The following is a 15,852-nucleotide window of genomic DNA, read 5'->3' as shown; positions in this document are numbered from 1 at the left end:
TTTAATAGTATTCCGTCTCACGACATAACTTGTTGAACATGATTCCCTAAATTTACTCGGTCACTAAACCCATATGTTTATCATTTGAAATTCCCTGAAAGGGGACAAAAAAGTATATAAACCACGAAGAAGTTCAATATCTGCCCTCGTAGACTATCAAAATCGAAGAAAACATACTTTTCTTAAGTAAAAAAAATCCTAATTGAACTGATTGGGTATAGTTTTTGATGTTGCACGAGCTCACTAACAGAGACGAATTCTTTTTTGACCCCCAACACACCTATATTTTTCAAATAATTCAGAAAAGGCATGTTCTGAATTAAAGAAATTAGAACAAAACCTATCTTGTGTGATTTATCCCGACAAATTCATTGAAAGCTGTCTGATCCACCGCATACGCTTTGTAAAATGGAGATATGGCTGCTTTTTCCATAAATTTCCTTACTTACATTTTCCAGATAGTTTAGAAAAAAGTATGTTCGCACTCAAAAGTTTTGAAATAAACGAGACTTTTTATGTGTGATTTTTCCCGACAAATCGAATGAAAACTGTTTGAGCCACCGCACGCATCAGACTTTAGAATTATGGCCGTTTTAACCCTAAATTTCCCTAAATTTTTTAAATACTACAAAAGTATGTTCCGACTTCAAAAATATGAACATAACTAGACCGTTAGTGAGTGTTTTTTTTTTCGAGGAAACGAATGAAATTTGTTGCAGCCACCACACTCTTCTCAAAATTGTGTTATGACTGATTTCAACATCAATTCCCATATATTCGATTCCTCGTGAAGACTAGTAAGGTTAATTGATTTTGCTCAGTGTCAAAAAGACCCATTTTTTCATGAATTTTCAACTAAACCTTAGGAAATAGCATCATAGAAAACCATCACAGAGTTTTGGGTTAAATCACAGAAAGTCAGAATTTTTTTCGCCAAAACATAGAATGTTTTTTAGCAATCTTGGTCAGGGGTCGACCCTTTTTTGCGATGTAAACGCTAGAATAAATAGGATTGAGATGGAAGTTTGCGCAGTGGAGTTTCAAGGGACGGGTAATTGATTTCAGGAGTCAAATTTTGGGTCAGGGGTCGATGAAAGGGGGCGTCCATATCAACTGATTAATATTTTTGCGAGATTGACGCTATCGTACATTGGATTGAGATGAAAATTTCCAAATAAGAGTTTTGAGGGACGCTCTGTTGCTTTCAGAGGTCAAATTTTGGGTCAGGAGTCTTCAAAAGGGATCGTTCATATCATTGGTTCACTGTTTTTGCAATATTGTTTTGATTATCATCGGATTTTAATGAACATATCAACATGGGAGTTTTAAAGCACAGATAATTGATTTCAGGTGGCAAATTTTGACAAGCAGATATTAAAAAGGGTCGTGCATGATATTTTATATATGTTTTTGCAATAGTTATGTTATTAGGCATAACATCGAAAATTCAACCACGATAGTTTTACTGGACAAGAGATCGATTCCTGATTTCAAACTTTTCATTAGACGACAGAAAAGATATCGTCCATATGACCTATTTAATGTTTTTGCAATTATTTCTTTGTTATGCTTGAGATCCAGACAAAATATCATTCACGGGTGTTTCACAAAACAGATATATGATTCCTGGATTCAAATTTTAAAGCAGTCGAGAAAAAAAGGGGTCGTTCATATTAACTTTTATATGTTTTTGAAATAATTTCGTTATTATGCATAAGAAATAAAAAGAAAATTCGTACACGATCCTTTTTTCGACAGTCAATCAATTTCTTCTTTTGAATCACAGTTTGGTACACAGCAAGAAAAATTCTTGTAAATTAAGATCGAAAACGATGCACGAAAACGGAACATCGATTTTGATGTTAAATTTTATCACGGTTTATTTTTTTCAAGGATGTAATTTTTGGAGCGTGTAATTTTAAATTGAAATCAATGCGGTCAGCACTTGGACACTTCTGCACAAAAATCTGACCTTGCTGTAATGGAGAAAAAACTAGTCAGTTTCAACCGCATTCTTTTTTCATGTATACCTACGACTTAAAAAGACTCTAGAAGTGCTGCTGTAGGTAGCTACGCCTTTGATCGACCCGTTTCCGAATAATTTTTCGACTTGTTTACGTTGTGAGCAAACTAACGAAATATAAAAAGGCAGAAGTCAAATATTTGCATTCAATTTTAAATCAAACAGATCTAATTTTACACTGTTTGTGACATAAATTTCATTGACCGGTTGATTTTTGCATGACGCGATGTAAAATTACATCAAAACAGTTTATTTCTATCCTATTTTTGAAAAACGTCTAATATTACATCAAAAGGAGTTTAAAATTACATCCTTTTGCAATTATACTCAAGAAAAAATAGATCACTTGTTTTTTAGATTCCGTGTACTTTTAGAAATTTTTTGCTGTGTAGACAAGCAAATAGGTCGCTTAGAATTGCTGTTTCATATTTTTAGCAATTTTGTCGTGAAAATGCGTCCCAATTACGAATCAAATTCAAACTCCCCAGCTTTAAAGCTAAAACCGAAACTAAAACCGTATGGGATCAGCCAGTAGTTTCTATACGGCGATACTGAATAACTTTAAAGTAACAGTAAGATTCTGATTCAGTTAAGCGTTCTTTGAGCACGTTCATCCAATGCAGGCGCGGTCCTATGGGGGGGTGATCACCCCGATCACCCCCCCCCCCCCCCATAGGACCGCGCCTGCATACGTGCTCAAAGAACGCTTAACTGAATCAGAATCTTACTGTTACTTTAAAGTTGGGGGGGGGTGATCGGGGTGATCACCCCCCCCAAGCGGCAAAAAACCGTTACAAAATAACCGTTAATGCTCGAATTTCTATAAAAATTTTGAATTTTCCCTAGTACTTGTGCTTTTGAATTTTCAAAAAATTTCCACTCCGTGGGGGTGTTTAATCAACGAAAAAGTTTATTTATCACAAGGCTCAAGATTGAAGAAAAGTCGGTCTACCAAAATCAACCAGCTGTAACTTGCAATTCCTTGGACCGAATTATACCAATCAACTTCTGTTGAATTACTAAGGGTGTTGAATTTGAATTTGCTAACCATTTATCCACTTAACATTTGAGCTAGATAATGAAATGTAGGGACATTTTTTTTTATTGTCACTAATATCTCTCATTTTCCTAATTTTACATGAGAAAATTGTGATAAATTTTGTATTTGTTTCAAAATTTGAGCTTCATAATACTTCATTATGTTATGAATTTTAATGGAATGACAAATTTCAAAAAGTTAAATAGGGAAGTGAATATTGTTATAACTTATAACACTGAATTCGCTAAGATTCGCAAAGACGAATCTGAAATTCAAATATATATTAGAATTTCCAATTCTGTATTTTTTCTTTTCTTAACTGTTGGTTTATTGACAATTTTAAATATTTACAAAGTGATATCTAACTCATTCCAAAATCCAATGCAGGACTATTTTCACTTGCATTTACAAGGAATTAATAATTCGATTGCAAAATAACAATTGAGTTTTTGAATCACAGTAAAGATTCTCTTGCACGAATTCATCTCTCCCTCGATTTGACATCATTCAAATATGAACTATGAAAATTCAAACTAACCTATATAAAGAAATTAAAAAAAAAAAAAGATCCAATATAATTTAATTTGGTTTGAAATCTATCACATCAAGCATTCATATAATGGATGGCAGTAAAAAGGGTTGTACTCCATTTACCCGAAAACCATTGCCCAGAAAAATACCCAGAATTCCAATCGCCAGAAAGAATCATTCCCCAGAATTTTTTTCCCCAGACGAACCATTCCCCAGAAAATTTTTCGCCAGAATGTACCATTTCCCAGAAATTTTTTCACCAGAATGAACCATGTACCAGAAATTTTTTCGCCAGAAGGACCATTTCCCAGAAAATTAAAAACATTTATCCTTACTAGAAATTATTTAAAAAAAAGGAATTGTTACAAAAAAAAATAGGGTTTCATAACTTTATTCTTTAGCGGCAAGGCCGCAACCAACGAGGATGAAGGGGCTGAGGCGGAACAAAGCCGCCGAAGCTCCCAAATCCGAGGAGGCCGCCGACCCGCCGTCGGAAGCGGCGGCCCTAAGACATTGGTCTAGGTCTGCTGGGGCTTCCTAGGTCTGCGTGAAAGCTAGGGGTGATCAATTAGCCCCGTCCGCCACGCGAAAGCGTGAAGGACAAAACGTCTTTCAAGTTCGAACGCGCAGCGTGAGGAGTCGGATGCCAAAACGGTTTTTTAAAGGACCATGGTAAGCATTGAATCAATTAAAGTACCCAAACCATAAACAAAAAACAATATTGGTTCTAAAATAAATTAAGTTGGAAAATTTCAAAGTCGTAGTTTCATTTAAAAAATCATTTTGAAAAAATAATTTTGAATCATATGAAATATTCAAGAATTCATTAGAAAAAAACAAATAAAAATACTAGGGGAAAAAATCTGGGATTTGTGCCATTCTGGGGAAAAAAATTCTGGGAAATGGTCCATTCTGGGAAAAAAAAATTCTGGTAAATGGTGCATTCTGGGGAATTTTTTTCTGGGAAATGGTTCATTCTAGGGTTTGATTTCGGGTATTTGTCATTCTGGGAAAAATTCATTCTGGGCAATGGTTTTCGGGTAAATGGGATACAAACGTAAAAAGATTCAAGTATATACTACCAAACAGAAATTGAATATGAAAATTTTAAATTTCAATAGTTAGAGTTTAGGTTTTAAAAACCTTTTAAAGATTTCTAAATTCAAGTTAATGCGTTAATAAAACACAAAGGTTCCAGAGCAAAAATAAATCAAAAGAAGAAATTGTGGGCAGTGTTTGTAATTTTTTCGTTCTCTTTGAGTTTTTAAAGCCAAAAAGGAATAAAACTATTTATAAAAGCTCTTTCAATATGGAGGAATTGGTTTTTTGAGATAGAAATTTGAATTCATCTTTAAAACTCAAAATCTGCATTCACAATTATTACACAAAGAAACAAAATTCAAATTTTCCGAGGTGCAAAGAATTTAAAAACTGACTTTGATATATTTAGGGGTACTGAATGCAAATTTGTATTTTTTCTATCTGCTCTGTTTTTCGGTATAAATTTTAAAAATGAAAGGTAAAAATTCATTGAAAAAATTTGTGCACTTTTAAGCAAAAGTCTAAAGTATCAAAAAGATTTAGAAAAAAAGGTTCTAACTTCATGATCAATTTTTGTGAAGAATGTGAGTAATTTACCGTGACTTCTGGACGACAAAATTATAGAATTTAAAAAAAAAATGGTAAATTTATTTTTTTCAAATCGTTGTTTTTTAGAACAAAATCTGTATCGTTTTTTCGGAAATTAGCCACTTCGTGGCATTCTTCCCAAAAATCTGCATCGATGAATGAATAAAATATGATTTATAGATTCAAAATAATTATTTGTTGTTTGAATAGGTCAGTTGCTTTACCAGTTATCATTGATCGATTAAACTCTAAACTAATTAGTTTTCTGACAAAAAATATGTCAAAAAACATCGAGTTAAGGACGCAAAAATTTTCAAAAATCAGTTTGTCTATGTTTTATTTTTTCCCTTGTGGATTAAAACTTTCCCGTTATCAGTCAATTATTTTTTCGGCAACAAGGCAATCAACAGGTACTATCGGCTTCTGAGAAATTTTGGGGACAAAACACTAGCGCCAAAATAATATTGACGAATAAAACTTTTACCACAAATTTAAACAGCATGCTTTGAAGTTTTTGTTTACACCTAGTTCAAAAAACTTTTTTTGTCAGTTGTCAGAGCTAGCGTTTAAACTAGCAGAAAAAAGTAGAGATTTTCGGATCAGAAAGTTTAGATCGTATGCGACATGTATCACGACGTGAAGAGATTATTAAGATTATTTGTTTTCTCGGTAAGTTCGCTTAACATAAAAACGAGTGTTTGAATCATCGCCAAAATTTTGTTTTGCTACCACAGCCGAAGATATTTTTCTTGCCCGACGAGTGCATCCCCGGTCAAGATTCTTGAACGGATTCTCTTGAAACATCCTGACTGGGTGCCTGGTAAGTTGTTTAGTTTATAAAAATGTACCGATAAATAATAATTTTTTTATTGCAGTGAACCACACGGGAGCTATTTGCGAGGAACGGAACATAAAAAATATAATAATGAGAACGACCTGGAGGATCGTTTAGGATTCATAGAGGAATACCTATCGAGCAAGTTTCGGTTCTCGGCCTAAGAATCCTACTTGGAGGAGAAACCGCCCTTACAGCAGCAGGATCAATCGGCATGGCCCGGAGGCATATACCAAGAATGTTTCAGAATTCAGGTCCAATCAATTCAATATACGCAAGAACAAAGAATATTTATTTTCGATTTCGTCAATGAATTTTTAACTAAATAAATTAAATTTTAAATTAAATCTTTTCGAAAAATTATTTGAAATTCACATTATTCCAGGCTTAAAATAGTTCCCGAATAATAACATATATAATTTATGGTCATCTTAACATTTTTTTTTCCTCTAATTTTTATCAAATTTTGCTAAGTAAATCTTTTTCACTCACTGGGACCTTGTTGACCTGGGGTTGTTGTTTTGGGTGGGTTCATTTTTTCTGCCCGTGTAGGTTGTTTCGTCGATCAAATGCATAACTTATGTGTTTGCAAGCTTGAATGCAAGTTGGAAGCTTGAAGCCTTTTTCGTTGATGGCAGCACCATAAACAAAGAATTGATGTCCCAGACTACTAGTTCGAAAAACTATGCAGCCGAGTATCTTGATAGAATAAAATATCTTTGCAATCAAGCTAACATTCGAAAGAGCTTTTTGTGACTTTTGACTTATACTGCTGGATTTTAAGATCCACTTCAATAATATCGCCGAAACAGCTTTTAGCTCATCCTCATAATAATTTTGAAATTTCCAGTTTAAGGTTTGATACTCTACATCTGAAAGTTTGGCTATTTCAATTGCAATTGATAAATACTCTCCACCAAATTAACCATTCATGGCTTCATTTTATGTTTATTATTATAAATAAATATCATTTAAAGAGTTTGGAATTATGAATAGGTACCTACATGAAAAAAAAAGATTTTTCACTTTCTTTATAATTTATTTGTTACTATTTGTTTGTTTCAGTACAATTAAAATTGAAAATTTCGTATTCTAACCTGAAATTCAAGAGCAAATCAATAAAAATTAAGTTCCAGAAGCTTTAACTTCAGTATCTGATTTTGATAATCTTATTTATAACTAAATTTATATTGAGAATTTGAATAATCAAAATCAAAACTTTGAACGAGGATTGTGTTTCCAAATTGAAAATAATATTACGAAATTTCTAAATAAGTATTCAGTAAATTACTCCAATGAAAAATTTAATCACCGTTAATCAATTTGAACTTCATAGCAATACTTAATCAACTAAAACTTATCTCAAAACTCTACTTTTTGTTTGGCCTAGCACTAATATTCGGAAGCTCAACAACTTGTGTATAATTTTCATTTGTAAAATGACATTCATAACAATAAATTCTTTAAAGATCTTTGAGTGTGACAATTTCAAACTTCCAGATGTTCAAATTATGACAATTTCCTTTTTATTAACATTTTTTGGAGTGAATATTATTGATTTGCTGGTTGTTCTATAAATGCTGAAAAAGTTTGTTCAAAGATTTCCTAATTCTTCTCGTATTTTATATTTTTCGAAATACATCTGATTTTGTTCAGTGAAATTGAAGTGAGGAAGGAGGAGCAGTGTGCCCTCACCACTCTTCCCGCCACCCTTCCCCCTCTTTTCGCTTTTTCAAAATGATCTGCCTTTTTTCATGTACCACATTTTTCGACTCAATTGTAGAAGTATGCAATATTTGTTTTCACAACAAGGGTTTTTAAGCGGTATCAAATCCGCAAAAGGTTATATTTAGCGAGAAAGATGGGTGGAAAAAAATCACCTCGCTTCTCGATAAATTATACTTTTTTTATTTTCCGTACATGACTTCTATTTACACGGTTTTTTTGCCATAAACACGTTTATTTTCCATAGATATCGCAAATTATCACCAGTACCAAGTGAAACCTATCTTGTGTGATTTTTCCGTTGAAATCGAACAAAGGCTGTTTAAGCTGCTGTTACCCTTAAATTCATTTTTTTTTTTAATTATTCAGAAGAAAACTTTGAGTCACATGACACTGAGAAACCCTATTAAGGCTGTTAAATGCACCTTACACTTCGAAAAATTGAGATATATGTAGCTGATTTTAACTTGAATTCCCTTAAATTTGATCTCTCTGGAAAAAAGCGCACAAAATAGATTCTATTTTGGATCTCATTTTTTTCTGATTAATTTAAAAAATATAAGGTAAATGAGGGTATAATCTGCGATAACTCCAATTCTCGAAGCTTGCTGTGGCTTAAACAGCCTACATTCAATCTATCGGGAAAATCTCACAAGATTATCTGATTTAGGAGAAAACTGTACAAGACGCACCAGCGGGGTAATATGTGCCATGCCATTTTTTTTCATAAATACGCCATTTTATGGCTACGAATGATGTTTTCTTCAATGTTGTTGCAGCAAACAAGATTCTTTATCATTTCTTAGATGAAAATTCCATTTAAACCACTAAAATTCTTAGAAACAGAAGGATAAATCGGATCTGAGTAAAACTTGTCATTTTTCATGATTAATATTTAAGGTTTTCTGGCAAACCGTATGCCACTTCGGATGACTATAAATATTTTTTTCGTATTTCGTTTAATTTTCACAAATTTTAACTGAAAATAATCATATCAAAATTGAGGCAAGGCAAGGTTTTAAGAAATTGAATTTCGTTGCCTTCTCTGAGGCGATTTGCTTATAAGAATATCAAAGGTTTTTCTTCAAAATTCTCGATACGATTAGCAATAACAAAGGAGTTTTTTGACAAAGTATGCATAGTTTAAAAAAATGCGATGATCATGTTTCTAAACATTTGATGAAACAATCATTATATTCCATATAATCATTATTCTATTTCTGACCACCCTTCCGATATGGAGCGTTCTATTCACTAATTTCGGCGTTCTATCCCACGGTGTGTTCTCTAGCTGGTTGAGTTCTTAACAAATATATCATGAAAATTGACTTTTTATCGTTATATATCTTTCTTGTAAGACGTAAAATAAATCCCTGAATCGTCGTAAACGTTAAATTCGGTTCTAACATGATTTTTTGCGCTGTAAATAGCGTTAATGCTTAGCTGGTGCGTTCTGTACAGTTTTCCCCTACGTGAAATTGATCTCATAAAGTTCATATCAAATAAAAATTGTTTTTTTTTGTTCGGATAACGTGCTGCTATTTAGGCTAACCCTTTTCGGATGTCAGAATTTGGTTGTTCAATTTGGTTTTAGTAATGACATTAACAATAATGCATTTTGTTATCCACAGAGAGCAAGCTCAGAGCCCACAGCTTCCAATTCCAAATGTTTTATGCAGTTGATGTCCCCTATAAACTAATGAGACAGCACTTGTTTCAGATATCTTGCGTTCAAATCCGTTTACCCAATTATGACGGTCGCCATTGCCCATAACTGAAGTGCTGTTTTTGATACGCTCTTCCAAAACCAAGAATCGAATTCACAAAAAATAACAAATAAACCAAAACTTCATTTTTTGCTTCTTTGAATTGATAAAACTCTCCACTCATTGCTGATCAAATTCTTTACAATCCATCAAAGGTGAACCAAAACGGACAACCGAGAAGCAAATCAGTTCCCAAAATTCTTTTAGGGGCATGTTTTCTGCCTTCCGATTTTTGCAACACACATATTTTCGCAGAACAGGTTCATGAACCATGCAAGCATAAAAATACTGTATCATAAAAGAACAGAAAACTAAAAAGGTATGCAGCGTAACATTCGGAGAGAGCACAACAAAAAAAAACTGGAACCATTATTCCTGAAGCTTGGACAAGACACAGAATTTTTGGCCTCCTTTCTTTTCGGTTGCTTTTGATGGATACTCAGGGATTGGAAGATTGTTCTGTTTTTTTTTTTTTTTTTTGTAAATTGATAACTTTAGAAATAAAAGACAAAACTCAAACTTAAACTTATTTTGAGGGGTAATTTATTGCATAAGTATTTTTCAAATTCCCTAATAATTGTAAATTACTATTTTCGTTCGTTCAAACTGTTCAACTAAACCAAGGTTTTATTGCTATGCTATGAATACAAGTTTCAGCGTCTGCACAATCAATGATCATCTCTGGATAGAGCCAGAAAGTTTTGGCCGTAAAAATGGGTTGGTCACATTTGAGTCCTCTAGAAATAAAACATGATTAACTCACTATTAATCATTCTCCGTTCGATAGACTTGTTTTGGGTGTCCTCTATACGTCGTTAAAAAACCGTTAGACTAGTCGATTTGCTGAAGTTTGACCAAAGACCAAATCATTCACATACACAGTTCTCAGAATGATCAATTTGAAGTTCAAAAAGTTCGAAGAAGAATCACTATACATTCGCGTAATTAATTTAGATCTTTTCAAATGTGATTTTAATGATTTACATAAACATGTTTCTAGACATAAAGTGACTGAATATGTAATCAAGCGGCGCCTTTCTCAAAAAAAACCTTTTCAATGATAATGCCATCCATTTTGAGCCGGCTAAATGGAGCATTCAATTAGTGATAAATACTTATGTATATCGAACAGACGAAACCGCCTCCACCTTCGTCTCCAATCGAAATCGAGACAGTCCTAATGAGATGGTAATTTTCAATTTCTATGCCGCACCAAGAGTGATTTCTGTGGGTACCTACATAAATTGGCGTGTAGGGTTTGGGGAAAATTTCAACGCAAATAGTAAGCAACTGCCCGGACGGTGAATGCACACGGATGAAAGTGTAAGCCGCTTAGAAAGGGCTTTTTCTTCAGTTTTAAAACACAGTGATTAATTGGATTACTCTCGCTGAAGCTGGCGAGAATCGTAAGTAAGCCATTAATCTGCGCTACCAAACGATTGTCGAAAGTGATTATGCATTGATATTTTAAGAGGCTGGGCTGAATGAAAAATTTAAGTTACTTTCGCTATTGTTTCAATTTAAGTTTATGAATAAACACATATCACGCTCAACTTTGTGAAATTAACCAAAACTGAATGATGCCTGCTAAAAAAAAGCAATTTATTCGATACGAAGTTTAGGTACTACACCTTGGCACCCAGGATGTTCGACAACATGTAATTAACCGATTGACCTATAAACGTACGAAACGTAGATTCGGGGAGAAGAAAAACAAAAGAAACGTAACCTCTGCGCCTTCACAAAATGTTTAGCAGCAACGCCATGAATGACCTCTCATAGGGGAGAAGCGTCGTAAATCGAAGTTAATGTTTCGTCGAACCGAAACAGGGACTTGTTTTTGTATTGCCTTTAGGAAAATTCTTAAAGCGAGATTCGCAAACGAAAGACATCAACGATGGGTTAGCGGTGATGAAATTGGGACAGATTGTTCATTATGGTTACAAAAGTTGGGTGCTGCAATCAGGACTCCTGAAATGAGAAAAATTTCCTCATTCGATCTTTTTCAACATTTTAAAAATATTCCACTCAAGTAAGAAAAGAGAGCACTTCGATGGTCAGTTTAGTGTACTCACTTCAACATTGCCTGAAGATGCCACGGCCGGGATAAAACTATCGCAAGAACATTTTTGTTAATAGGGACATTTGGTTCTTTTGTGTAAAAAAAACAGTCTTTTGAAGTTCGATAATAAGAAGGTAATCGTTTGACAGAAATTGAAGAAAAACTGCAAAATCTGAGGAAGTGATGTGGAAACAATCTTGAGGACTATAAAAGAGAACTTAGGAACTATTGGAGTGAAACTGCAAAACTTTTCAATTTACATTAAAGGGCGATACGGTCAAAATTTGGTCAAGGGAAAACGCGTGTAAATCGGTGAAGTCGTTTATTTAAAAAATCAAGTTATATTGCTTTTTCAAGTTTAATTAGTATAAAATTCAGGAAAAATATTCAGTTTGGCTTCTGCTTTTCCAAATCCGAATTGCCGGGCCTTACGCTTAACCCCTGCCATCAGATTTTGTACAGCCACCTTCTTTGCCGCAGAAAGCCAGTTTGCCTTGAACTGCTGCTCGTCCTTAGCAGTTTTTTGGTCTTCTTTAGGTTCCGCTTGACAAGAGCCCAGTATTTCTCAATTGGGCCGAGCTCTGGCGTGTTGGGAGGGTTCTTGTCCTTTCGAACCACCTGCACGTTGTTGGCGGCGTACCACTCCATGGCCTTTTTACCGTAATTGCAAGATGCCAAATCCGACCAAAACAGTACGGAACAACCGTGTTTCTTCAGGAAAGGCAGCAGACGTTTATTCAAACACTCTTTCACGTAAATTTCTTGGTTGACAGTCCCGGAAGCTATAAAAATACTGCTTTTCAAGCCACAGGCACAGATGGCTTGTCAAACCAGATATTTCTTCGCGAACTTTGACAGTTTCATATGCTTGAAAATATCTGCTACCTTTCCCCTTCCTTTTGCTGTATAAAACTCCTGTCCCGGAAGCTGCCTGTAGTCGGCTTTGACGTAGGTTTCGTCGTCCATTACCACGCAGTCAAACTTCGTCAGCATCGTCGTGTACAGCCTCCGGGATCGCGCTTTGGCCGTCGTATTTTGTTTATCATCGCGATTTGGAGTTACTACCTTCTTGTAAGTCGATAGTCCGGCACGATTTTTGGCTCGATGCACGGTTGTAGACCCAGCTTATTTGCGGCATCTCGGAGAGAGAGGTTAGGGTTTCGCTTGAAACTACCGGCAACTCTCTTTGTCGTTTCAGCGGCTTCCGGTTTTCGATTTCCCCCGATCCAGACTTCCTGGCTGTCGACAAACGTTCCCCAAACACTTTAATTACATTTGTAACGGTTGATTTGGCAACTTTCAACGATTTTGCCAGCTTTGCGTGCGAGTAGTTCGGATTTTCGCGATGCGCGAGCAAAATTTTGATACGCTGCTCTTCTTCCTTGGACGGCATTTTGACAACTGAAGAGTGAATTCCAAAATCAAAATAAGAGCACCATTCTACACACACACACTTTCATAATGAGGGGTGTTCAGGTTTTTTAAATGCAAAATTGAAAGAAAAATGTACATCAAGTTGATATTAGGGGTTACCCCCCCCCCCCCCCCCCTCCATAGAGATTTTTTTCAAATAAATTTCAACGTAGTAAAGGAAAATTACTCGATATTCAAAGGTGCTAAATAAGTGTTAACAAGGAAGTTAGATATTTTTCTCGCCTCCGGCGGAAATTTGTCTTAACTCACCCTAGACTTGAAACATTTCATTTTTATGAATTACTTATTTTAATTGCAAATTTCGATTTGCAATTCAATCAACATTTTGTACTGAAACTCTATACTTGACATTCAAAAACACTACCTCATCTGTAGAATGGGTTTTATTAGAAAGTGTAACGAAAGAAATTCAGAATTTAAAACCAACCATCATAACATCAAAATTAATTGATCGAATACTAATTTTCAACATTAACAATTTGGAAGCCATGTACCATGACTCATGATGGTCGTCAGAATTAGAAAAATAAAATTTAAAACCTAGTATCCTCTTCTTAATTACTAAAAATTTTGATTTACAAAACATCGTGCTGATATAAAATATTCTTCAAGAAACCAATTTCAATCTTAATATTTTTTTGTAATTCTTGTTCTTCTAAACGCTCAACATCACATTCGAATGCGATGAATGAAGTCTTAAATCAAATCGAGTTTCAGATATTTTTAAAGCAAAAAAAAAACTAATCGTTTTACAGGTTTGAACAAATTTTGTTAATTTTTTTTTTTATTTTTCAAAACTTTGTTTAGTAAAGTCAGAAATAGTTGTTATGATTTCTTTCCAAATTTTTAAAGATAGTTGATATTAACTTTTTTAGATCATGCAAAACAAATTCAGAATCAGGTTTTTTTTTAAGTTGATTTGTTATTTCATCAGTTATCAATGACTGATTTCACCTAAAACTGATACTTTTTAAAGCTTATAAACTCCATATCCCCAAAACGCAAGGTGATAGACAAAATTTGACAAACAAAACGAGTTCAGCGCGTTTAATTCTACCAAATCAATCATTCAATCGTAGGCACCAAAATGATGTTCCCTTGAGTTGTCAATTAATTCTATTAATAAATTTTTTAGATTGTTAGACGAGTTTATTGAAAAAAAAACATCTAAATGTTAAAAAACTTCTCATTTTCTTCTTCATGCTTTGTTTTAATTTTCAAATAAATTAACCGATTTTTAAAGTTAAACTTTTTAAATTTTAGGAAATCTGTTTTATAAGTTTTCTTTTATTTTTATAATTCTAAATTTTTGTGTTCTGAAAACATAATTTTCTTGGAAGCCTTTGAAACCAAATTTGTAATTAGAAAAATATAGTTTCCACCTTTCCAGAACCCAATATTCTAATTGAAACCGACAAAATATTCAGAGCATGAAATTTTAAATTTCGAAACCTTCAAATAAAAATTATAAACTAATTTGCAGGGACGAATAACCTTAAGGTTAAAGTCCTTTAACAAACAAAAAGCACCTCTTTTTGCGTGATATGGTGTTTGAAAATTTTAAAACTGATTAGATTAGGGTAAAATCGATCTTCGATAACTAATAAACTTACAAGAAAACTATAAACAGATTTTGAATCTATTTATTATCCTTTATTCGATCGGCGATTCAGATCATGCTTAGATATTTTAATTTCAGAAATACAACGCTTTAAAAAATTAAAATTGTCATTTATTTTTAATTAAGACAACTTCGTGTGAAATCAATCTAGTGAGTCTTTGAGTATTCTACATTTAAGATTTTAACTCATATAACAACTTTGTTGAAATCTACAAATCGATTTGATGTATGCTTTGCAATATTAGGAAAAAAAATACAAATAAAAAACTTCTATAACTTTTACTGAGAATACAAAATCACTCGCGGTCTTCAGAAAAGTTATTCATTGATTTAAAGCCTTTATTTCAATAATCCTAGAAATGGTCTATAATAGTTAAGCTTAAAAAAAGGACAAATTTATTAAATGAATTTCTACCTTTTTTCGTAAGTTATCTTGAAAACTAAAGCTGATCGTAAAACACAAACTGAATATTTAGAATCAACAATTTAATCAAATTCAGATTTTTTGCACCTCGGAAAAATGTAAATTTCGCTGTCTTGTGAAATCATATTTCTGAAGTTCTAAACCTTTTTTACCTTTCTCCTTTTACCTCTTAAATCAAAATAAATTCTTGAACTTTTTTTGGTTGTGAAACATTTCAATTCTTCTTGAGCAATGATTCCAAAACATAAACAGAAAAGATGTTCTCCTCGCGAAAAAAAACTGTATATTTTCAATGAAAGTTATTTACAAGAGCTAAAAAAATGCGGCTTCCAATACAAATATCACTGTAAATGGAAAATTTTTGCTGTGCCATCTTCGGATGTCGAAAGCAGTAAATTTCGCTGCACGTCGTAGCACATATCCTGGATGTCATTTCGATGACCAAGCAATTCATATTTTAAGGCTCCACTTCGCAGATCCCAAACTTTTATCACACCACCAAGGGTTCCTCCAATCAAGCTACAGTCTTTGCCCCAAAGCAATCTGAAAGCATGAAATTAAATAAGGATTCAATCAAAAACAAAAAAATATATATAAGCAAAATTTACTTTGTCACTCCGGTACGGTTGTGATCTTCACATTCAACCCGTGCGGTTTGTCTTGCTACATCCCATATTGTAACTTTGCCATTGAGTGTTCCTGTAGCGGCTACCTTGATTTCGAAATCAGGACTATCGATAGCGACCGCTTCCACAGGGCCATC

General features: G+C 33.7%; 1 protein-coding gene and 1 long non-coding RNA gene across 3 annotated transcripts in view; one reads left to right on the top strand and one right to left on the bottom strand.

The window, feature by feature from the left end:
- The first annotated feature begins 5,758 nt into the window (after positions 1-5,758).
- Positions 5,759-6,276, top strand: LOC129745738 (uncharacterized). The gene is made up of 3 exons (XR_008737175.1): positions 5,759-5,891; positions 5,957-6,042; positions 6,098-6,276. It is a non-coding gene; the product is annotated as an uncharacterized LOC129745738 (long non-coding RNA).
- A 9,079-nt stretch (positions 6,277-15,355) lies between these two features.
- The window catches only part of LOC129743703 (angio-associated migratory cell protein), a 101,379-nt gene continuing 100,882 nt past the window's right edge, over positions 15,356-15,852 (bottom strand). For both annotated transcript variants that reach the window (XM_055735817.1, XM_055735816.1), the window contains exons 4-5: positions 15,698-15,852; positions 15,356-15,632 (exon numbers count right to left, since the gene is read on the bottom strand). In XM_055735817.1, the coding sequence (XP_055591792.1) occupies positions 15,431-15,632; positions 15,698-15,852 (357 nt within the window). In that variant the 3' untranslated portion in view covers positions 15,356-15,430. The remainder of the gene's footprint in view (positions 15,633-15,697) is intronic.

The sequence above is a fragment of the Uranotaenia lowii genome, chromosome 2, assembly GCF_029784155.1.
Source record: "Uranotaenia lowii strain MFRU-FL chromosome 2, ASM2978415v1, whole genome shotgun sequence".
Taxonomy (NCBI): Eukaryota; Metazoa; Arthropoda; class Insecta; order Diptera; family Culicidae; genus Uranotaenia; species Uranotaenia lowii.
The sequence above is the reverse complement of the archived record's forward strand: the minus strand, read 5'-3'. Positions and strand labels throughout refer to the sequence as shown.